Source organism: Anas platyrhynchos, chromosome Z, assembly GCF_047663525.1.
Source record: "Anas platyrhynchos isolate ZD024472 breed Pekin duck chromosome Z, IASCAAS_PekinDuck_T2T, whole genome shotgun sequence".
Classification (NCBI taxonomy): Eukaryota; Metazoa; Chordata; class Aves; order Anseriformes; family Anatidae; genus Anas; species Anas platyrhynchos.
Window position 1 is genome coordinate 40,229,596 of NC_092621.1, and position 24,065 is coordinate 40,253,660.

Consider the following 24,065-nt stretch of genomic DNA (forward strand, 5'->3'; position numbering starts at 1 on the left):
TAAACAACATGAGATTTTTGCTTTGTAAAACCAGGGGATGAGAATGGTGAATCAATCCAACAGAAATAAACAGAACTGATGTGAGCAGACCAAACTGCACTCAAACCTTTATTTTAATCTAGGTGTTAGGGATTTATTCTGTAGTTTCACAGAAGCAAAATCTTTCCATGGTTGCTTATGCACACAAGCACACACACACACAATATTAAAAATAAAATTAATGCTCTATGGTGCACGTGAGCATCTCCATCTTACACATGGCATAAGCAAATTGATCTTTCAGTTAGCACTGACCTTTCCCTGCCGGGTATTAACCTGGAAGATTAGATTCAGTTCATTCAGTGAGATGGAAAGAATCTACATATTTCAGAGTCAGATTTTTATACTGCCCTTCCAGATATTTATACAATAAGACATGGAGGGTTTCATTTATTTTAATAAATGATAGGAAAATCTTATTTTACATTAATTGTCTCACATTTATTTGCTGGGTATAGAGAGTATAAAAATACTTTTTATGCAAAGGACTATAGGTGTATACACTCACTTAAACAGAGTGTCTCAAATGCAAAGGGAAAAATTGGAATTTAAATTTCCTGCCTTTTCACTAGCTTCATACAAAATGTATATTTGCATTATTTACATATATACATATGCAAACATATATGTATAATTATATAAAAGTATATATAAATATAAATGTTTATGACTTACTTAGTTGGATCATACCCACCCAACCTTTTCAATGTGGTATTTTGAAAGTGTAAAATAAAAGCCTGTTGGCCAGCTTCAAATTTCCTGCTCAAAGAACTCGAGCCAAAACTCTATGCCAGACTGAAGTTAGCTAATTCCAGAAGAACTTGCAAAAACCATTACATGAACCAAAGGGTGAAAGTCTGAGACTTTCTACTAGCCTGACACACACACACACACACACACACACACAAAATCAAAATTAAAACTTATCACATGGATTTTAAAGTATTGTTTTCAAAGCTCTGAGTGTAATATTCGTAGTGAGAAGAAAGATGAAAGAAATACATATTCAGGTATTTTAGAAAAACTGTCTTCTGGCTGCAAAATCTTTATGACCTCCAGGACTCTCCAGCCAAAGGAACATAACGTCTGCCTCGCTGACCTAGCGGGCCATTAAGGAGCAGCCAGGAGACTGCTCTTTCCACAGACACTGAGCCAACCTACAAGTCACCAGTAACCAAGAACTTGATCAGCCAAACTACTGTGCACACCTACAGCTTCATATCATTTACATCCAGATTTGATGCACCTCAGAAAACAATGTGATAGTCACATCAGCCTCCCAGAGAAAATGTTGTAGCCCCACCTTATTTTAGCAACACCTCGCTCCATTAAAAGATTGCATTTTCACTTGTTTATAACATTGCCAAGTTGCAATTATTTTAGCTCAGACTTTCCATTCTGGGTGCTTGCTTTAAGCTTGTTTTGGAAGATTTAAGCCAAAACAGTTCCATCGTTTCCAAGAACAGGGCTAGGAAAAAAGGCATTATTTTGCCCCTATTTAAAAAATTCTTTGAAAAGCTTGGTCACTCTGAGACTTTGGAGTAGGACAATGAGAAGTTTCTGGGTTTGGTCTTTGTACCAGAATTGTGCTTTTTGTCAATTCATTACTTTTAGAAAACCTAAAATTTGTAAGAACTTGTACAGGCAGGGACAGTGGGGAGTGGGACATGGACAGGATCTGAGGAACCGACTGGAGCTGCGGAGACAGAAGTAAAATGGGGAATATGAGTGGGGTGTTGCTGCCTACGGGGCAGGACAGAAAACACAAAGAGGCCCCCACGAGGCACCAAGAGACATGAGTACAGGTTAGAGGAGACAAGACAAGAGATACCAAGTTTCACTGAGCAGATAAGGGTCTTGGATTCAATCTCCCCCCAGAACCTGCAGTGTAATCCCTGAGCTGCTGTCTCACGCCACTCCTTACAGTCAGGCAAATGTGCTGTGATGCACTTCCACCAGCTGCCTACACTGAAGATGGCAAATGGCTATCCCTTGCCAACTATTTCATTAGGTCCTTGGCAGATATCCTTACAGATAACTAAGTGAATGCTTATATAATGCCACAGCATGCTTCTTCACTTCCTTCTGCCAGCTTTCAAAAAAAAAATGAAACAAAAAAAATTAAGCACAAAATGACTTTTAAAAGTATTTAAGTGGAAGAGATGGGCATGAGATTGAAAAGAAAAGAAAGAATCAGGCTCATCGTGCAACTTAATTCAAGCCTATTTGTGAATATTACAACTGGACAACCCATAACTACACCAATTTTTCACCCTCACCTTATGGCAAGAAAGCACACACTTAAACTTTGGCATAATTTGTATTTTTCATGCTATCTTCTCAGCCTTAAATAATATACGGATGTATTTTCCTATGTATATTTCATACATGTACTTTTTCATGCATAGTTGCCTTTGCTTCAGAACATTGCCCATTGTCTTCCATGTACAAATTGTCTAATGAAGACTTACTAAACTAATCATAAATATACATATGCAACCATCACAGAAACCATAAAACAGCCAATCCATTATACAAAGTTCAAGACGTTACAGCGTGTTTGTGATTGATTAAGTACCAATGGCCTCTATTACATATTTAAAGCTGCAGCTTAATACCTATTCTAAACCTAATTTAATCTTCCAATCCAGGAAAAAAAATTGTAAGGTAATACATTTCAATCAAGGTTAAGGCTTCATCTTCCCCAAATACGTAATTTGGCTAAGGGATGTCTGAACTGTGGATTGCTGGACACAGTAGTCTTCTAAAGCCTAATAGATCTCACTTTTTTTGCATATTTAAAGAATGTAAACTCAATAAGGATATTTTGCAACTTGTTTCTATGGAAAAGAGGGCCTTCTCACCACAAGACCTAAACTGGTACAGTCAATACAACAGAAGGAAGGGATGCTACCCGAAAGCTTGGTAAGTGGGCCCATGTGAAACTAATGAAGCTCAACAAGGCCAAGTGGAAGGTGCTGCACGTGGGCCAGGTCAGTCCCAGACATGAGCACAGACTGGGAGAAGAACTCAGAGAGCAGCCCAGCAGAGAAGAACCTGGGGGTTCTGGTAGATGAAAAATTCGACATGAGCCAGCACTGTGTGCCTGCAGCCCAGACGGCCAACTGTGTCCTGGGCTGCATCAGCAGAGGGGTGGAGAGCAGGTGGAGGGAGGTGATTGTGCCCCTCTGCTCTGCCCTTGTGAGGCCCCACCTGGAGTGCTGCATCCCGGGCTGGGCCCCCAGCACAAGAGGGATGTGGGGCTGTTAGAGTGGGCCCAGAGGAGGGCCACAAAGTTGATCAGGGGGCTGGAGCACCTCTCCTGTGAAGAAAGGCTGAGAGAGCTGGGGATGCTCAGCCTGAAGAAGAGCAGACTCCAGGGAGACCTCATTGCAGCTGTTCACTACTTAAAGGGGACTTATAAAAAAAGGAAGGTAACTTCTTCCTCAGACAGATAAATAATAGGACAAAGGGGAATGGTTTTAAACTAAAAGAGGGGAGATTTTGATTAGAGGTTAGGAGGAAACTTTTCACTCAAAAGTTGGTTAGGCACTGGAGCAGGTTACCCAGAGAAGTAGTGGGTGTCCCATCCCTGGAGGAGTTCAAAGCCAAGCCGGGGCTTTGAGCAACCTGGTCTGGTGAGAAGTGTCCCTGCCCATGGTAGGGGACTTGGAACTGGATGAATTTAAGGTCTCTTCCTACCCAAGCCATTCTGTGATTCTATGAAACCACTGAAGGTTTTTGAGAATTGTCAGATGCCAACTTAACCCCCTTCTGCAGAGCATGGAGTTCGTAAAGCGCCTCCAGCAGACCTTCAGGCTCAGAAGCAGAGACTATATTCCCTTGACTTCTTCTCTCCTGTACCCTATTACTGCCCACAGGAAGGCTAGTGGCTACAGACATGAAAGCTGAATTTCAAGAAAAGTTTTACAAGCTTTCCATCCTAGGCAAGCTTCTTCGCAAGTTTTTTAGATACACTAATTTCTAGGAAAACATAAAAATAGTTCTTCATAAATCCACACTGAAAGAAATTTTCCATGCAAATGTCAGATACTAAAAAAAAAACCTGCCACCTCCGCGGCTATAAACCATTTGTAAGCAGTTATGTTGAGCTGTCATCACTACTCACACAGTGTTACACTGCTCAAGCTACTGAGACTTTTTAGAAGTAATAAAAATATATGGAAACAGGAGATGGCGGAAGTATATTATAAACTAGCCTTTTTGACCAGTATCTTTTCATGTTTTAAGGAAAAGAAAAATATATTTTTCTGCAAATATTTTGGGTTGATACTAAGAGAGTTTTCTATTGCTCACTTTCTTGGCAGTAATAAAATTCAGAAATTGCTTCTTTCTGTATGAGTTGAAAGGGCATTAGAAATGAATTTAAGTTTTATGTGTAAAAAATATAGACAAGATTTTTTTTTATTATTATTTAACAGATGTCTAGAGAAAACTACCCAACAATTAGGATTGAAACTTTTAGTGTAAACTTCCTTTTTAACACATTCTAGCAACTTTTCTTTTTTACAGGGCATTTACTTCCAGACAAAAAGTTTTTTTTTTGTTTTGTTTGTTTGTTTGTTTTTGTTTTGTTTTGTTTTTTGTTTGTTTGTTTGTTTCCCCAAGGAGTTAAACTAAGTAATTCCTGTCATTTCAAAAATTACTTTATTGTGAGGAAAAATGCTTAAGATGCTTATCTATAATTTAGAAATACTTTTATTTGACCTCTGAAAATCACCTAGTCCAAATCCCCTGCTGAGCAGGATCACCTGGAGCACATCGCACAGGATGACATCCAGGTAGGTTTTGAATATCTCCAGTGAAGGAGACTCCACAACCTCTCTGGGCAACCTGTTCCAGTGCTCTGTCACCCTCACAGTAAAGAAGTGCCCCCTCATATTGAGCCAGAACTTCCTGTGCTTCAAGCAGCTAATAATAATAATAATAATAATAATAATAATAATAATAATAATAATAAAGCTGTATTTATCTCAGTGTTCTCAGGTAGCGATCTATCTGGTCCTCTTCTGATGACTCAAAGACAGTAAAAAAGTATTACAGATATTGGGATAACTGCCAAAGTAGCTCCTATGCAAATTTGAGCAAGTCACCTGAGAAAAGCAAGTCTTTGTAAGAAGAGTGGAGATGTGGAACAATAGTAGTTTGAAGACTTATTCAGGAGCTGATATAAAATATATCATTATTAACTTGGTGAGCTATTAAAATGACCTCTCCAACCAGACACTGCAAATGTTTAAAGTCTACTGCTCTAAATTACACTGACTTCTGTTTTTATATTTTAACCTAGTAGCTTACTGTTGGACCAACTCCCCATTTTGACTAGAACTTTGACTGTCACTGAATTTTTTAAATAATTACAATCTGTAATTCACTAAGCTAATTGGAATCACACAGGAAATAAACACAGAAATATATAAACATAGCACTGAGAAACCAACATACAACCAGCTGTTGTTCCATGTCCTCCAGTGAAGTCTCTGAATACTGCCTGTGCTTCAGGGCACCGCCCTGTGCCCCATGCAAAGCCGCTTTACTGGGGCTCGCTTGGGAGCCAGGCTGCAAAGAAGGCACCTACCCACTCTACTGCCCAGGGACCTTTATTTCACTTTGGAGGTTTGACTCATAGGACTATTCACTGGATAAGAGAGCTCCCTGAAAGGAAGAGGCAAGGAAAACCTCCATCTGTAACTCTGCAGATGTGAAGAACTGGATCTTACCTTGCAAGGCATAGGCTTTTTGAAGGAGATTTCAGCTTGAGTCCAAACTCCCTTCGGAGAGTCCAGCACAGACCAGATTTTTTCTTGAACCACATGATTCTCCTCAAAAATATAAACAGTAAGGGTGCCGCTCATTTTGAAAAAACCATACAAGGCATAATAAAAACGTAGGCAAAACTGCAGGTTTCCTGGCAGGGTTGGGCCGTACAGACGTCCAATGTACCCAGGCTGTGATGTAAACTTCGTGTTTGCCAGCAAGTAATAACCTGCAAGACATTGCAGTTATTGAGTATTTCTAATAGACAATTAGCCCAGCTTATTTGCTATTAAAGCAGCTTCCATTACTGCAGCAGACTTTGGTTGTAAAAGCAAATCCTACTGGCAGGAAACAGATACTGAAAGGAAGTAAGAATTTTTTTCTAAAAACATCCCTGCTATTTCAAATTAAACTGGCACACAGCTAAGTTACTAGAAATAAGTACTTTTCAAATACACGTGGAAATATTCTCTGGCCTGCTGGATCCCTCACTATTTCAAAGGTACTGCTCTGAGAACAAAGAATGGAGAATGGGGCACCAAGCACATTATTCCCTGCAACGAGTATGAAAGAGATCAGGCTTTAGCACACATGATTAACAACCACAAATACTCTACATAAGGGGATGTGTAAGAAGCACTACGTCAGTGCAAAAGACATTTTCAGAGCTTATTAGCAGGCCTTTTACTATGTGGTTTCACTATGCAAAATTTGACAGTTTTCCCTTAAAATGCCAACAGTCCTATGCGAGTTAGGAGCCCCAGCTCTCCTCTATATGAAAAGCAATTCATTGAGCCACTATCATATTTGCTTGCATGTTTTTGTGGAGTGTTATAATAATAATAATAATAATAATAATAATAATAATAATAATAATAATAATAATAATAATAATAATAATAATAATAATAATAATAATAATAATAATAACAATAATGTGTACAAACAAGTGATGCACAATGCAATTGCTCACCACCCACTGACCAATGCCCAGCCTAATCCCGAGCAGTCCGGCCCTCCCACTCCAGCTAGCCACCCCTATATGTTGTTTAGCATGACCCCAGATGGTATGGAATACCCCTTTGGCTAGTTTGGGTCACCTGTCCTGGGTCTGTCCCCTCCCAGCTCTTGCTGCACCCCCAGCCTGCCCATTGGCAAGACAGAGTGAGAAGCTGAAATGTCCTTGGCTTGGTGTAAGCACTGCTCTGCAACAATTAGAACATCAGCATGTTATCAGCAGTTATCTTCTCATCCTAATCCAAAACAGAGCACCCTACCAGCTACTAGGAGGAAAATTAACTCTGTCCTAACTGAAACCAGGACATGGAGTCATGTCCTTAGTGACTGCAGGTCAGTACCGCCTGGTGACACTATTTATGTCCCTGTGTGGCCATTCCACATGTGACACTACCCCTGCACACGCAGGTACAGTCTGAGTCCCAGATAGGGCTCAGCAGCCTGCCCTGATTTCTCACTGCAGGGTTTTATAGTGAGGCAATCTAACCAGCATGACAATGATGTTATTTAACTGAGTAAAAATTTATGCAACAGGTTAAGCTTTATGCAGATTGGTTCTTCTAGGGAAAAGTTTTGATTTACCGAACCCAGTAGTGTGATCTCCTACTCTATACACATTGCGCTTCACTTTCACTCTGCTCCATCCTGGGCCATCCTTGTGATCCTGGTAAAAATTACACAGATCTTCTTCAAAATTGCAGCTTGCTTCTGCAGGATTGAAGGATATTCCTAAAAGATAAATGCATATGTTCTGTTAGGAAAAGTGCAGTATGACAAGTACAGGCATTTGAAGCACAAGTATGCCAAAGTATACTCTGTTTCATCTTTCTTTGCATTACAGAAGACAAGAACATATAAAGATGTTACGCATACATGATGCAAAGTCACACTAACATCAAGCTATCATTTTTCTATCACAAGTGGATGTTATTTTCTTATATTGTTGCTGGAGGGGAAAAAAAATCCTCCCTCTCTGTCCCTATAAAAAACAAATAAGCTACAAACTTTAAAAGAAGATTCCTCCTTCAGGACATAATGCATGAAGACATTGAAGTAATTCTTTTGATCCTTCCCCTTCACTCAGAATATATTTGGACAAAATGAGTGTGTGTGTGTGTGTGGCTGACATATTTTCATTTCAGTTTCCAAGGGGATAGCTTTCTAGTATAAGAATTCAGTATTTTTTTAAAAAAACAGCACCTCTCAAAAGCCTTTTGCAGTAATGGATTATGTGTGTGCATATACATACTCTGAGTCTGTAAGTCAAATAGCTTTTGTGTACTGCCTTATGGCTATGGACTCATTTTAGCACTGCAACAAGGAAAACTGCATCATTTATAGCACAGTTTATTAAAAGTTAATCTAACCTTCAGTCCTACTGACAGCTCTCTCCTGACCTGTGGTGAAAGGGTGCTTTTTAAGTAAAATATCTTGACTTTAAAAACTTCATCAGTCACTTGCTGCAGACACTGTGTGAAGGAAGGGACACAACCCAAAGTGACCATGTGATTTTTGGCTAGGCCAGGAGTCAGCATCAGTTTACAACAGCACACATGACCCTTGTGCACAGAGGCTAAGCAGGATTTTCATGCAAGGGCAGCGATACAGGCTTCAGGACAAGAAAAATTTTGAGAAATGCTTCTTTTTTTAATTTTATCTTTTGTCCTCAAATAAGCCAGATCTATGCACTGGTATTTTTCTCTGCCTACAGAGAAATAAGCGGCAGGTATTGTCTCTGTCTGAGACAAATAATACTACCTGGAACAATGGAAACAGGAAGGCAAGGCTCCTGCTTTGGTTCTCAAGAACACCTCAGGACATGTGGCATGGTGGAAGATATTCCCTACATTGGCAAATGTGGAAAGCCCTGGACATCTGCTTCCTCATACCTTGGGAAATCCCTCTCTCTTTCTGGTACAGGTATGATAATTTGTTTTAGCACTGGGGAGATGCAATTGGAGCATTCAGTCCAGCACAGTGGATGCAGATCCCTGAGGCAAGGTAACTGGAAAGGAAGCACTAGGGATTGGTTTCTAGATCAACTGATCAAGTGAATGGCTTTAGTCTTTATCTGCCTTACACTGCTATTTTGTCACTAGTAGGACAAGAAGGCCAATGGTGTTGCTCAGCTAAGAAGGCAGCATCTTCACAACACTACAAAATATTTCAAGTACTGACACAGGCAGGTCAAAGGGACAGAGCAAAGGGAGAAAATAAGGATGGTAAATAGCAATAAGAACTCATACCTGTCTGATTGGTGCAGTAAGACGGAGAGAAGGAAATGTCATCAAGAGCAACATAACCTCCCTTGGCACTATTGAAAGCAACTTCAAATACTACCTGGAAATAATAATAATTTGTTATTCATTTACCATCTACACAACAATAATTTTGTTACACACCTTCCTATTACAGAATTCTGACCAGATCTCCCAGACAGACTTCATGTACCTCAGATAGCATTACAGGTGTTGGGACAAATTGAATTGTCATGATTCATGATATAAGTCCAAGTCTGACTCTTGAACCAAATCTTTGTCCATTTAAGGTCAAGGAAAAATCAAAGAGAACAGAGCTTTTCTGCTGCTTTATGAACCATCGATTTTAAAGATGCAGTCAGGCTCCTCCAATTATACCATACCAAGATAATACTCAGGGTCATCACCTTTTATTGGCCATAACTCCAATGCTGCCTCATTATCACTGTATCTAGCATCTATCTTAATCAAGAGCTAGAACAAAACTGCATGGATTATCCTGCATGAATTGTTGTTGTCACATTAACTTTTCACTAAACATCCTCAGACATTGAAACCCATGCCTTGGAATCAGCAGGAAAGGAAGTTTTCCTTTTCAAAAAATCAGTTAAGAACCAGAAAAGCTATCCCTGTATTTTGTTTACGAGAAAATCAAACACTGTGTGTACTTTGCCACTCCCAAGGGAAATTATTTCCTCTAGTAAGCGGAGGACAGTCCATAACTCTTCAGGAAGTGTGCTAAAAATTATCTGAAGTATCAAAGCACTGAGATACAGGAAAACTTTGAGAAAAAGCCTGAATCACAAGACAACCCCAGGGACAAAACAAGGATATATGGACAAATGGTTCCAGATTGAGATCTTCTCTAGTGATAGCAATGTCTGTGATGTGTTGCCTACAGATGGGAGCCAAACTAGAAGAGCTGTGTAAGAAACCTGAAACATTTCCTTGAGCCAGATGAAGAAAGAGAAGGATCCTCATGAAGCAACTGAAAAAAATTATATGTAAAGTTTAATCTTATTTCTGTAAAATTATATCTAAAATAATGAGAATGATGGATTACATAAAAATTCCTGGAACAGAATAAACACACAGTTTTCCCACTATCTTGCTTTGAGCAGAGGTCACCTACAGAACAACTGTTTATGATGACAAGCTTCCACTTCTTCTGTCACACTGCATTCCCAGTGGTTTCTTTTCTTCCACATATTTGTCTAATCAGCTTTTGAACAGGTCACAGGAATGGTATCTATAGTGTGTTGTGGCATTGATTTCTGCGGTTTAGATATGATACGTATAAAAAATCTCCCTTTGGGTTTATTTTTGAAACTAATCCAAATTATGAGAAACAGTGAACAGTCAAACTTTCCTGTGTCATGATTTTTATAAATTTCTAACATATTCTACTTTAGTCATGTTTTTTGGAGGCTAAGAACTCTTACTTTATTAATTTAAATTGATTATCCCCATCTCCCTCTTGTAATTTTGAGGATATTCATTGCTAACTGAAAGGACTGGAGTTGTGAATTCTCCTGAAGGCAGGGATACCCTGAGCATTCATTCGTTTAGTGGTATGACATCCCATGGTTTGCTGTATATTCCTGTTAAACAATTTCCAGCATTCCAGGTGGCCAGTAAGAACTGAGGTAATGTTTTCATAAGACTAACCACAGTAACTCCAAGGTCTAAGTGATCATTAACAAATTTACAGCCAGTGATGCTGTAGGGGCCACAAAACAGTGGAGTCAGGTATGTGAGAGGAGGCAGGGAGGGAGGAAGGCAAGTAGCAGGGCCAGACCCTGGGCTTCAGAAGAGCAGATTTTGGCTCACTCTGAAGGGCAAACGAGCCCAGGAAAGCTGCTCTGCCTTTTTTTTTTTTTTTTTTTTTTTTTACATACACATGCACTGACACATTAAGATTCTAAAGGAAGACTGCAGTGCGGGAATTCCTTCACAGGGCACACATGCAAAAGATGCATTTGTTTTTTCTGCTGTGGTTAAGTATTCATGCACTTCCTCTATTTCACCTTGATTGGACTGCCAGAGACTTAAACATATCTTCAACTTCCAATGTTGCTAAAGGCTTTATAATTAATATCACTGATGCAGAATGACATTCCCACACATTCTTTTCTACCTGCCAGAGCATGTGGTCTCTTCTGTTTTTCCCATTTGCACACAACTCCTGTTTTTTGTGGAATGTTTTTTATTTTTTTAATCTTCTAACTCTCTTCACTTCATTGTTTAATCATTCCAATTTTCTGACCCTTTTAATCTTTTCTGACCTTTTTTTTTTTTAAGTAATTTGTTCTTAGTTTCAAATATAGTGTTTTAAAATTATGACCGTGATATCAGCAAATGTTATACATCTTCTGTTCCTATTGTCCTGGGTTGACGTGCACTTTGCTATCAGATCTCATCTGGTTTCCCTTACCATATGAAGTCTGACAGTTTCAACAGATGACTTGGTCACTGACATTACTGTGTATAAAACAAGTATGTAACATTTAATGAAAATTAGCTTTACTCCTAATATTTTCTGAAAATCTGTAGGTTTACACTGAATGGTGAATAAATTATGTAGAGTTAACGCAAAGACATTTAAATCTGGTTTCTCTGTAATCTTAGTATTATATATCTATGTATCTATAGCATATACAGATATATGAATATCTGTGCTATATATATAGATACGTATGTATAATGTGTATTATATATATATATTATTTGTAAGTACATATATGCATATATAGCCCACTGTTTGTTCCAAACATCTTAGATATTTATATATGTATATATACTATATATAATATGTATACACACACATACACACTGTTTATTCCAGTCTTCTAAGGTATTTGTTTTTCAGTAAACGTTAGGGAATAAAAAAAATCTACTTTTTTCTGTAATTTGATCGTTAATTATAGCTACCATAGAGAGATAGCTTTCACATCTAAGGGCTATTGTACAATTTAGACCCAAGTTTGGATTCTGTCTCATAAAAGCAAAAACAGATTATATAATACAGACATTTAGAACATTTTTTTTAAGTTTTTCTTCTACGGCGTGAGGCATGCATAATTTTATGATAGTCAGCATCTTAAAAAATGAATTATCAATTCACAGAAATATGGGACTGAAAGGGCAATGACATTAGTTGCTATGAACAAAAAGATTTCACGTTAGTAGGACTCTACAACCTCCCATGACAGTCGCTTCAAGCAATTCACCACCTGACTTCATCTTTACTGAAAAACAAAGAGCAGCATGAAAAGTGATTTTTCCTTGACCTTTATACAGTGGACAAAGGAAACAACAAAGGAAGAGACAGATCAGGAGCATCATTATTAGCATCTTTCAGATACTGGAAGGCCACTGGAATGTTCCCAACTTGGCCTGAGTCAGCAGTGATGTCTGATGAAACCTGTAATTTGTAGCTGGACTGGATAGGAATGATTGTTTTACCTCCATGGGGTACGGTGCGCTAAAGTCAACCTCTGCTAACTCCCAGCCTGCAGACAAGGCACTGTCTGTTTTCCAGATCTCTTCATAAAAGCCATTCATATCTCTCAAGTAAAGGGTAAAAACAATGCTGCTCTCCTGCTTAAGTTGATAATAAAATGATAAGCAACCAGACATTGGGGCTGTGGTCTTTGGTGAGATTAGCTGCGCCACTTCCTGAAAATGTTTGACGTAAACAGAGTCCACATACATGTAGTGACCTAAAAGTGTAAAAGAAACGTGGCATGAGGACACCCTTTAATGGACACCACTTAAAACACATTGCAAGAGATGGGCAGGGACAAGGTTTGTATCTCTGTGATTTGGAAAACAAGTAGTTCAAATAATTCTTTTCTCCTTTCCTTCTACGTACAGCCCAAAGTTGTTCGGCTGATACCACAGGCAAAACAGCTCATCTCTTTCTTAAGTCTTTAATCAAAACCTTTACAACAAAGAAAGTAAAAAACTCTCTGAATTTTGAGATTCATTCATAAATGGATAAAAAATGTTACAACTGAGCAAATTCTCTGCCCCTCAACAGCTTGGTATGGGGTTTAGTTTATCCAAGTGCAACTTTTGCTGAGGTAAACTAAGTAAATGAACAAGTATATGAACTATGTGTTTCCTCACATATTTTATACAGCACATCATTTATTTAATGTAACAAATGAGTTGGAAAACATCTTGTAATTCTGTACATTTCACTACCTGTATAAAGCTGTTGGATCTACCTAAGATTTGGTTTCTAAATCTTTTATATTTACTGTATAGATTGTTGTGTTTTCTTTTTTGTTGTTGTTGTTGTTGTTGTTTTGTTTTTTTGTTTGTTTGTTGTTTTCTCAAAATCCCTAAAAATACTTTTAGGAGAGATTCATCAACAGAAATAAGCAATACAGATGGGTAAAAACCCTTCCCCTCAACAGCCAATATGATGTACTAGGCAGGATTTTCAAAGGGAACAGACTGTGATTTTGGGAGAGCTATCTTGATGTAAGAAGGATATGTGCGTGTTCATGAATATGCTGCGCATCTGTAGTTTTTCCTTTTCTGCTGTCAAGAATACAGGATCAAACAGTGCCTGTTGTCAATGGAAAAACGGTTCTTCACAAGAAGAAAACTCATAGGAGAGTGAAATGCTAAATCGGCAGGTTGCATCAGCTGGGACACTGCAAACTCTGCTCTTAGGTTTGTATCTGCTTCTATCTACACAACTACAGCCAATTATCTAATAGTGTTCCCAGTCCTGGAGTTGTCACTTCTCACTTCACTCCAGTGGAAAAAGGGAAAAGGGTTGCTGTGGCTGTGGGTCTTCTCCAGCTTGGCCACTGTAAGGGACCAGTGACACTTCAGTGAAACTGGCCTGAGAAGTTCTGGGCTTCATTTTCTTCTGCAGTTTTCATATATCAGTTAAAGTTTTCCTTACAAATGGTTGCTGTATCTTCATAACACACTTCTTGCAAAATGAAAGCTCTCCTGTGAATTTTTGTTTCTTGGAGTCTTCTCAGACAATGGTCATCAGTGAGGCATTGGTGTGAACAAGAAACAGTGTGGCTACAAGAAAAAAAATCACTGCCAGCTGTCAGCTTTTGCTCTCATTTAGCACTTTCTAATGTGTAGAACCACTGTCTACAGAGTTTGAAGCTGTGGCAAGTTCAACTTCCATCAAAATTTTACCAGTATTTAAGTGACTTGGGGTTATGCAGGGCTAGGCTGACACTCTGTACTCAACTCACACAATTGTGAAATAAAATTAAAAGGCACAGCGGCATGAGTTAAGGAAAGAGTACCAACCCCACTTTTCATGATGCAGTTCCTTGCACCATCAAAAACTCCACATTGTCTGAGATGCACATTGTGTTGCAGCAAGCCAGATCTCCCAAGTGTCATCTGCTGTGGCATTTCATACAACAAACACTACATCAAAGACTAAGATATCCACCAGACTTTCTCCATGATGATTTTAAATGTTGTGTCAGTAAGGTGGCCAGAGCAAGTATTTCACATAGGGACAATGCTAAAAAAAACTTTAAGCCTTTACAGAGTGCTGGACAGCATTAACAGCACCCCATTTGACCGAAAGAAACACCACTCCTAAACCCCGTGCAATTTAACACAAAATTCCCCAAACATGTTTCAATCCTTTAGCTTTCCTATTCACTTCCAATGGCCACTGAGAAGAAAATCCCTGTCAGATGCACAGGCCAGTGGTACAAGTTTTTGACACACTGTGGGCCATACTTTTAGAGGCCACCTTCCCTGCACCATACAAAATTTTATCACAAAACATCCTAAGTGGGAAGGGACCCACGAGGTTCATCAAGTCCAACTGCTGTCTCCACAGAGAGCCATGCAAAAATCAGACCATATGTCAAAGAGTGTTGTCCAAACACTTCTTGAACTCCAGCAGGCTCAGTGCTGTGACCAGTGTCCTGGGCAGCCTGCCCAGTGCCCAACCACCCTGTGGGTGCAGACCCTTTCCCTAACCCCCAGCCTGCCCCTCCCCTGTCCCAGCTCCATGCCGTTCCCTCGGGTCCTGTCGCTGTCCCCAGAGAGCAGAGCTCAGCGCCTGCCCCTCCGCTCCCCTCGTGAGGGAGCTGCAGGCCGCCATGAGGCCTCCCCTCAGCCTGCTCTGAACGAACCAAGGAGCCTCAGCTGTGCCTCATACGTCTTCCCCTCTAGACCATTCAACATCTTTGTAGCCCTCCTTTGGACACTCTCTAATAGCTTTATGTTCTTCTCATATTGTGTCACCTAAAACTGTACACAGCCCTTGAGGTGAGGCTGCACCAGCTCAGAGCAGAGCAGGACAATCCCTTCCCTCCCCCAGCTGGCAGTGCCGTGCCCGATGCACCCCAGGGTATGGCTGGCCCTTTTGGCTGCCAGAGCACACTGCTCCCAACCAGAACTCACAGATCCCTTTCCGTGGGGCTGCTCTCCATCCTCCCATTCCCCAGTCAGTCTCAGTCCATATGTATAGCCAGGTGTACAATTCAGCACTTGGTCTTGTTAATCTACATACAGTTGTTGATTACCACTGGTCTGTCAAGATCTCTCTGCAATTCCTTACTACACTAGAAGGAATCAACAGCTCCTCCTAGTTTAGTGTCATCTGCAAACTTACCTAGTATGCATTTGAGTTATGCATCCAGATTATTTATGAAAACATTGAAGAGAACTGGCCCTAAAATGGAGCCCTGGGGAACCCCAGTAGTGATTAGTTGCCAGCCTGGTGTAGCCCCATTCACTATAACCCTTTCAGCCTGACCCATCAGCCAATTTTTCACCCATCACATTATGTATTTGTCTAGCTGTATGCTGGACATTTGGTCCAGAAGCTTAGTGTGAGAAACAGTACTGAAATCTTTGCTGAAATCCAAAATACTACACCTGGCTTCCCCTGGCCAGCTAGATGGGTAACCTCATCATAAAAGCAAATTATGTTTGCTAAAAAGCACTTTCCCCTTATGAATCCATATTGTGCAATGACTATACTGTCTTTCACGTGATTTTCAGTAACTCCCTGAATAATATTCTCCATCATTTTAACAGGCACTGAAGTGACACTGACAGACCAGTAATTATCAGGTCTTCTTTCTTACCCTTCTTGAAAACTGGCACAACTGCCAGCTTTCAGCGGACTGAGATCTCTCTAGACTCCCAAGACCATTACAAAAATAATTGGGAGAGGTCTCACAATGACCTCAGGCAGATCTCTGAGTATCCTGGGATGAATAAAGCCCTATAGACTTCAGGGCATTCAGCATCCAGCTCCTTCTCCTTATTTTGAAGCAGAGAGAAAGGCATAGCAACCTTATTATAATGCATATGGGAAATTTTGTGTGGCCTTCTGCAAGTTCTCCCCATCTCTTTCTGATCTCTATTTACACATAAGTCATTCTTCCCCCACCTAATGCCAGGATAAAAGAAATAACATATACGTATACATAAACAGTATAAGAGTCTTATATGAATCCACTATATTTCTGTTTTATATTTGCTGCTTACCCAATTCACTGTTAAGTGTGTGGTCTTTGGGAAGGATGGACTGGGAATTGCGAATGTTTCCTCCACCAACAAACCAGTTCACATTGGGGTTCCAGCGGTTCACAAAGCCACAAAGATGATTTTCTTCAAAGTCACACTCTGCAATTGCAAACACCAGTTCAATGCACACATTTTCATTACAGAAACTAAAAGAAAGGCTAAGCAGTGGGCTTGTTTTACATACAGCAGAACAAAGAACACTACATTTATAAAAATGGACACATTGCTTAACAGCTTATAACAAACAAAAGCAAGCTAAGACACAGTTCCTGATCACTGCTATCCTCATTTCTGTCCTGATTAGTCCAATCTCTCTGTTCATTATTTGGTAATACACATCTGCTGTAATTTAGAACCAAATAAAATAGATTTACAAGATAACACCTTCTATAAGAGCAGAACACCCACTTGCAAGACAGGGATGGCTGGAAGTACAACAGGATTTCCTAGTGGTGATAAAGCTACTTCATTTCTTTTGCAGAGCCAAAGAATTTTAACTGTTTGGTTGGACTCCACCAGAGCTTCCCAGAAATTTTTTTTAACTTAGCAGTTTTTGGCAAATGTCACGAGGAAATAAAATCAGTGTAAATATTGACACTCTGTGGCCTTAAAGGTGCCTCTGTAAGGAAACATGAGGCAGCAGCCAGCAGACATAATGTTGCAGCTCTTATGCTTAATGTTTGCAGACATCTATTTTTGTGAAAATATAACACTTGGTCCTGTTCAAACAATAAGTAGCTTAAGAACAGAATGGGTTACTGAAATTCCACATGAATTTATATGAAATGTCTATATATACTAGCGAGATAGGTACATACATACGCATTTTAGTGTGCACTGTCTTAAATTAAAAACAATGAAATATCTGTATCAAACGCGACCGTCAAGTTTTCATTAAGAGAATCCCCCTTGCCTTTTTCATAAAACGGAATCTTTAACTCAGTTTTAAAGCAGCCAAGGAGGCATTTTGTGCTATGCAGAGAATATGAGAGCTGAGCAGACATTACTTACCAATGCAATACCCAGGAGTTATTTTAATTTCAAAGATGGCTATACTGGCAGATTTATCTTGTCCCATTTCACCTTCTAGTACAATCTGCACAATATAAATCAAATTGTAGATTTTAGGGTGTCGGAATGGCCATTATCAACCTAAACACTTAAACCGGCTAAAAAGGTGAACTAACAGAACATATGTAGGGACCTCAACACCCTTACAGTCAGCAGAAGTACTTTTGATGAAAGGCTTGGCAGAATGTATTAAAGACAGTTAATGCCCTTCTCTGAGGAAAAAAGGCACACTGAAAGACAATAAGACGAGGTCAAAATAGCCTGCACTTCATATCATTCACTGCAAATAGATACCTTTATATTCCTCATCTTTGGCTATACAGGAAGTTACTGTGAGAAATGCATCATAAGAGGATTTGGGTAGAAATACTCTGCCCTTGCTTCTTCCAGAAGGGTGCAGAGGACAGCAATGAGAGAGCACATCTGCAGAACTAAGACCTGGCAGGTCACGTATCTCCCACGAGACAACTGCAGCTATGTCAGGCTGCCAAGAAGTGAGGTATCTTTGCTGCTTGGTTTCAGTCAGCTGTGATTTCCAGTGAGACAGATGCCTTTGCTTCGAAGAGTATTAACTGCCTGACTCAAAACAGCATTACTCACCGACTTTATGGATAGAAGGGGACAAGTGATTCACATGCTGCTAGCCTGCATCAGTTTTAACCCAGAGATTTTAGAACAAGCACTCAGTATCCCATCAGTATGGAGTGCATTTCTCTTCTGTCCAGGAAGTGCATACCAAAGACCACATATTCCATGGAGTCAGAATAGGAAGAGTAAGGCCAAGAGTGGAAATGCTTGTAAATTAATCCATACACTATAATGCATACACAAGAAAGCTTGTGGTATCTTCCAAAATTTGGCTTACCTTGTACTTCTTTGTGCTGTTTGTTAAATCTAAACTAGCTATGAGCCAGCTATCTGAAGGCTCCTTGGCTGACCACATCAAACGATCAAAGCTCTCTCCTTCTTGCCTCAGATACAGGTTGAGCCTGGCATGATCAGATGAAGTCCCTGAAGTAGTTGCTATCTGATAAATCAGTCTGATGCAGCTCCACTCTTCAGAATATAGGTCAGGACTGAAAAGCACTGCTTTCTCACCCTCATAAGATGTGTCCACGGAAATGTAATGTCCTAGGAACAAAACACATCGGAATTTTTATTTAAGCATTGCCATCCAAAACAGGTAGCTGTAGACAAATCATTTGATTAGACACTCTTAAGCAGCAATACCAGCAGGTACAACTATACTGATTCAGAAATAGTGCTCAATGTAAAGTTATATTTAAATGTATCAGCGATGTCAATGGAACTATGTCAAAATTAATTTCCAGATGGATATTTTAGGAGCAGGGACTAAAACATCAGCTTCTCTATAAAAACAAATGAAAGGAAGTGATGAAAGGCTAAAAAGACATGAAGATGCAAAAACATACCAAAGAAACAATATGTAGGAAAAGTTGACAATGATAAATAAATCACAGTAGAACGGATGCCTGTTCTTAGAGAGTTCATTAACACATCAAAACCAAGATTGAGAGTGTGCAATGGCATACAGTAATCATAGAAAGCTGGAGTTGCAAGAGCTCTTGAGGACTGTGTCATGTCAGTCCTTCACACAGCAGGGCATCACCCTACACTCTTTTCTCTCCTCAAGGCATATATTTCTTCAATTTTATTCTACTTGACCACAGAGCCCATTCTTAGGTCCTACACATGTGTAAGCATTTCCTTATCTTGGACACAGCAGGAATTAGAGTGATGTTGTATACATTGTTTGCCTTTAAGGCACACTCTCCTCTCTGAATTCCCACCTGAACTCTCCAGCTCAACAAAACTACCTTGAGGTTTCTTACTAGAAGCTCTCCTATTGCCTCTCATATTCACAAGTATTTTCTCTATTGTAAAAAAAAATCATAAACATGGACAGTCACCACCCCACAAGACAAACAGCAGGCACAGATTTGGTCTGTGCAATTCCCAAAATCCTCTGCCCAGTGCATGATGATGGCAGGAGCTCTGATGATCCCTGGTTCCTTAAGCAGTGTATGCTACAACATCCCACTTTATCTGCTCCCTCTCTTACTTGGGGACGCTGCATAGGAAACAACCTAACACATTTGTACTGTGCATTTTTGTTTAGCAGATGTAAGATAAATGATTGCTACTTACTTATGGGATAAATGTAGCCCTAAGCAGTATAAGGGGCTGTGTGGACACAGAAAAGCTGCATTTTCTTTCCCTTTTTAGGGAATGGAATGTTTATTTTTGCCTCTTACCAGAATTTCTTCTTATATCTGCTGTGCCTGGTTTTAGTCTCTTGAAGGAAAACACAAAATCACTGGTCAAGTGCAAGTAACCCGTTATTGCAACAGCACATCAAAGAAAAAAAATAAAGAAGTACATATTTAGAAATAGGCACCTAATGTGCCTTCCATATGCTTCATCTGCCACTAACTGCAATGTGAGTGTATAAAACATCCACCTGCACACAGCTACCAAGTTAGTCCACAAGAGATTTATTTGTATTTATTTGCTGGCATGATCTGGTCCAGGGTGTGCATGTTTTTTCATGAGGGTGGGTGATACAGGGAGATTACTAAGGCTCTACCAGAAGTCAAATGCTTCTCACACAACACTTATTTTACATTGATTTAAGTGGAATTATCCAGTTCAGACACAAAATCTGTGTTTTTAAGCTAGCATGAATTTGGATAATTTTGCCTGCAAAGAAACCTGTAATTCAGAATCCATGCCTGGCAATTTCAGTTTAGATTTCAACCCTATTTTTGTCTAGACATCATGAGAAACCCCACAGGAAACAGAACATTCTTATAATATTCACCTTTTTTCTTTTTTCTTTCTTTTTCAGAAATAAATTAATGTTGACATAGAAAAATATTCCCATGAATACCTCAAATTACCAGCTGTGAGGTTCAAACGGCTGCCTGGCTTTAAGGCTTAATTATAAGTAGACTAATGTTCTTCTACAGAAGTACTCATTTAAAAAAGAAAGAAAACCTCTTAAACTTTCCAGTCAGGATTGGTCTGAATCCCCACTGATACGAAAGTAAAGATCATGAATTCTTTTTAATCAGAATCTCTTGGTTCTTTTCATTTTAAAGATTAATTTGACTTATTCATCAAAGTCTCCAGAAAAAGTGCTCTCACCCCCAACTTACTAATCCTTTTAGCCTATTCTGGAAGGATCAGAGTGTGATTGCCTCCACTGAAATCAATGGGACCACTGATAGAGTTTTATCTGTATGTTAAAATGCTTTGCTAATGAGGATCAGAGAGCCTGGCACTTTGCAGAATCAAGCACAGAAAATGCTAATGGTAAACTTCGTACAAATGAATGCTGCCATTGACTAAGTGCCCTTTAAACTAAATTGTGTTTCAATAATAGCTACGATGTGCTGCTGCTGCAGAAGGGAAGGTCCCACAATGCAGACCTCAAGAACTGACACAGAGCGATTGTGAGAGCAAATCAATGCAAAGAGAGGGCTCCTTGGAGTAAAGAAGCAGATAACTTTCCACACTTGTCTGTGGGAGTAACAGAAGGATATTTAGCAGTCTATGGAGAACTGGATGAATGCACACTGATGTACCCAGAAATCTCTCATTAAAAATGCAACATGCAGTTTCATTTGCAGCATGTCATAATGGATTTGTTTTTGTTCTTGTTTTTTTTTTTTTGTTTGTTTTTTGTTTTCCCTCAAAATCCTCCTCCTTCCAATCACCTACAGTCACTTAATTTATAGAATTCACTCAGGAGTTGTCAGAAGAGGGCTACTTTTCCAAACCACAGAAAGTCACAAAATGCTGGGAAAAGTCTGATGAAGCAGAAACAAAAACATATTATTTCTTGCAATTTCTGGCAATGACTTGCTTAGGGGGTAGATACAGCCCTAATCAGTGTAATTAGTATTGTAAATACAAGCAAGCTGCTCTTGCTTTCCTAGTTCATGGAATGCCCTTTTTTTTTTTTTTTTTTTTTTTTTTTTTGTTATGGTGAAGAGAACTTACAAGCTATTTTACAGGTGACAACAGACAGGGATGGCTACCTACATTTAACTACTGGCAGTTAGCAATTACGTGGTGATGGCAAACATGTACAGCTGAGAGAAGAGTTGGGAGAAAGGGGAGTCTTGGATGTATTTCTCTGGTGATGCACTCACTGTTCCAGCTGGCAAGTAGTGCACTTTCCAACCCAGGTTTCTGTAATGACTGCTTACCTACTGTGTAACTTGTCTGCTTTCTGCCTGGCAGCTGTATCAAACTCTGTACAGGACCAAGAATGTGCTCATTTTACATTTCTGCTTGCCCAAGCAAAATATTGAGCCCCAGGGGGGCTTAGGACCCAATACTGCAAATCACTGTGACTATGCATCGCATCTGTAAGACTTGCAAAATGAGACCTTTAAAATCCTTCTGTGTGCAAGTCTCTGATCTTGATGCTGTAATAAGTAGTTCCTTACAAAGTCTCTCAATTACAGTTGGTTATATTGTAACTCTATGAATCATTCACTCAGATTTTCCTAATCTATATTTAACCTTTTTTTTTTTTTTTTTTTTTTTTTTTTTAATTTACTTACTAAATGGCCATCTCTACATCAGTCAGCAGCAATTATATCAATGGCTTGTGGGGGTTTGGTGCGAGACCAGCAATACTACTTTTTCCCCCAGTTCAGTAAGGAAATGACAGTGATTGCTCTCCCTGTAAATAACACAAACAAAGCACAAAGCCAGACACTGGCTAATAAACTAAACCAAATCCCATTAAGAAACTTAAAAAAAAAAAAAAAAAAAAAAAAAAAAAAAAAAGGAGGAGGGCGGAACTAAAAATCACCAACTAGCTTTTCACATTTAGAAGCATAACCACAGAAATTTTACACCCTTCATGGGGCTTATGTCTGACACAGCTGTTTGCTCAGTTCAGCAACAGTGAAGCTTTACAAGAAAAATGCATATAAACAGCAAGTTCCAAGAGAAACATTATTAAGGAAATATGAAGCAGAAAAAGTCTGGAAATTTACATTTGATTAGACATTTATTTATAGACAAAATTTGCAAGAAATGCCAGTTATGTTTGTTTTTCCTCTGTACTTTCCCTATGGAAACAGAAAAGAATATTACCAGGGATTCTTACAACAAAAACTGATACTTCTTTGGAATACCAGTGTCTGGATTTTGGGGAGTGCCTTTAGGGTGTTTTGTTTGTTTGTTTATTGTTGCTGGCTTTTTTATATTCTACTCCAAGAAAAAAAAAAAAAAAAAAAAAGAAAGAAAGAAAGCAAACAGGTTTTTATGACCTATTATTCCTTACTATATCACCAGGAAAAATTAGTTTAAAATATTAATCATAAAAACATAAATTATATTAATGATCATTTTGCACATTAAGTTTTTAATCAGAGGCTATCCTTGGGTGCAGATTGTGTTTAGATCAGACTTGGAGGTAAGAACACAGAAATTCTCCCATATATTTGAATTAAATTTTGGCTGAGAAGGAGAAGGGTTGTGGATATTGGATACAAAAGCCTCAGACTCAACACACTGCTTTGGGGTCAATTCCTTGTCAATATAAAGGAAACTTTTCAACTAACAAGGGCATTTTTTGCTGACCTGGCAGTTGTTTTGAAAAACAGAAGCATGTGGATCACTGTTTAATTTGTTTAACCTATGAAAAGCTGAGATTTTCTGGAGAAAACCTTTCCTCTTCCCAGGAAGAGTTACCATGCATTTTGGTAAGGCTATTGGAGAAAAGTGGAAGAGAGGAGCTTTTCAAGTTTTTTATGTAGTGTCGTGGGAAAGCAAAAAATGGCATGATAAAGTCATCTTTCAACAGGAGGAAAAACTTTTCTTGCTACAATCCTATGAAAAAAAAGTCAAAGAAACTTTCAGACTGATCAACCACACAAAAGCTTTGGTCAGGGTGTTACCCTATGGCAGTCTCCTGTGAGCAAGGCCTCACGTGTGACCAGCATCTCTGGGCAGTGTCAGCATCAGTTCAACACAGGCTGCTGCAGAAAGCAGCACTGCTCACCATCGATGCCTGGCCAGGGGAGGAGGAGGAGAAGGTAAAGAAAGAAGAGGAGGTCTGTCCATCTGCCTCATGTCCCTGGCCTTGGCCACAGCAGTCAGATGAGGCAGAGCAGCGTCAGGGACAGTGTTTGACCAATTCTTCCTGGTTCCCAGAGGATCTGAAGCAGCAGTTTCAGGCACAGGTGGACAAAAGCTCACACAGTGTGCACTGGGCTGAGCAGCAAAGGCCAGCCCATGTTCACAAAGGTATAGGTTCAGTCCCCAAATGTCTGAAACATCTATGATTAAAGTTACTTGACAAAGCAGAACATA

General features: G+C 39.4%; 1 protein-coding gene across 2 annotated transcripts in view; it reads right to left on the reverse strand.

Annotated features, from left to right (window-relative positions):
- MAMDC2 (MAM domain containing 2) overlaps positions 1-24,065 on the reverse strand; it is a 68,074-nt gene that overhangs the window by 13,229 nt on the left and 30,780 nt on the right. For both annotated transcript variants that reach the window (XM_038170708.2, XM_038170709.2), the window contains exons 3-9: positions 18,574-18,839; positions 17,649-17,733; positions 16,599-16,736; positions 12,558-12,814; positions 9,081-9,174; positions 7,417-7,563; positions 5,781-6,046 (exon numbers count right to left, since the gene is read on the reverse strand). In XM_038170708.2, coding sequence (XP_038026636.1) covers positions 5,781-6,046; positions 7,417-7,563; positions 9,081-9,174; positions 12,558-12,814; positions 16,599-16,736; positions 17,649-17,733; positions 18,574-18,839 — 1,253 coding nt within the window. The remainder of the gene's footprint in view (positions 1-5,780; positions 6,047-7,416; positions 7,564-9,080; positions 9,175-12,557; positions 12,815-16,598; positions 16,737-17,648; positions 17,734-18,573; positions 18,840-24,065) is intronic.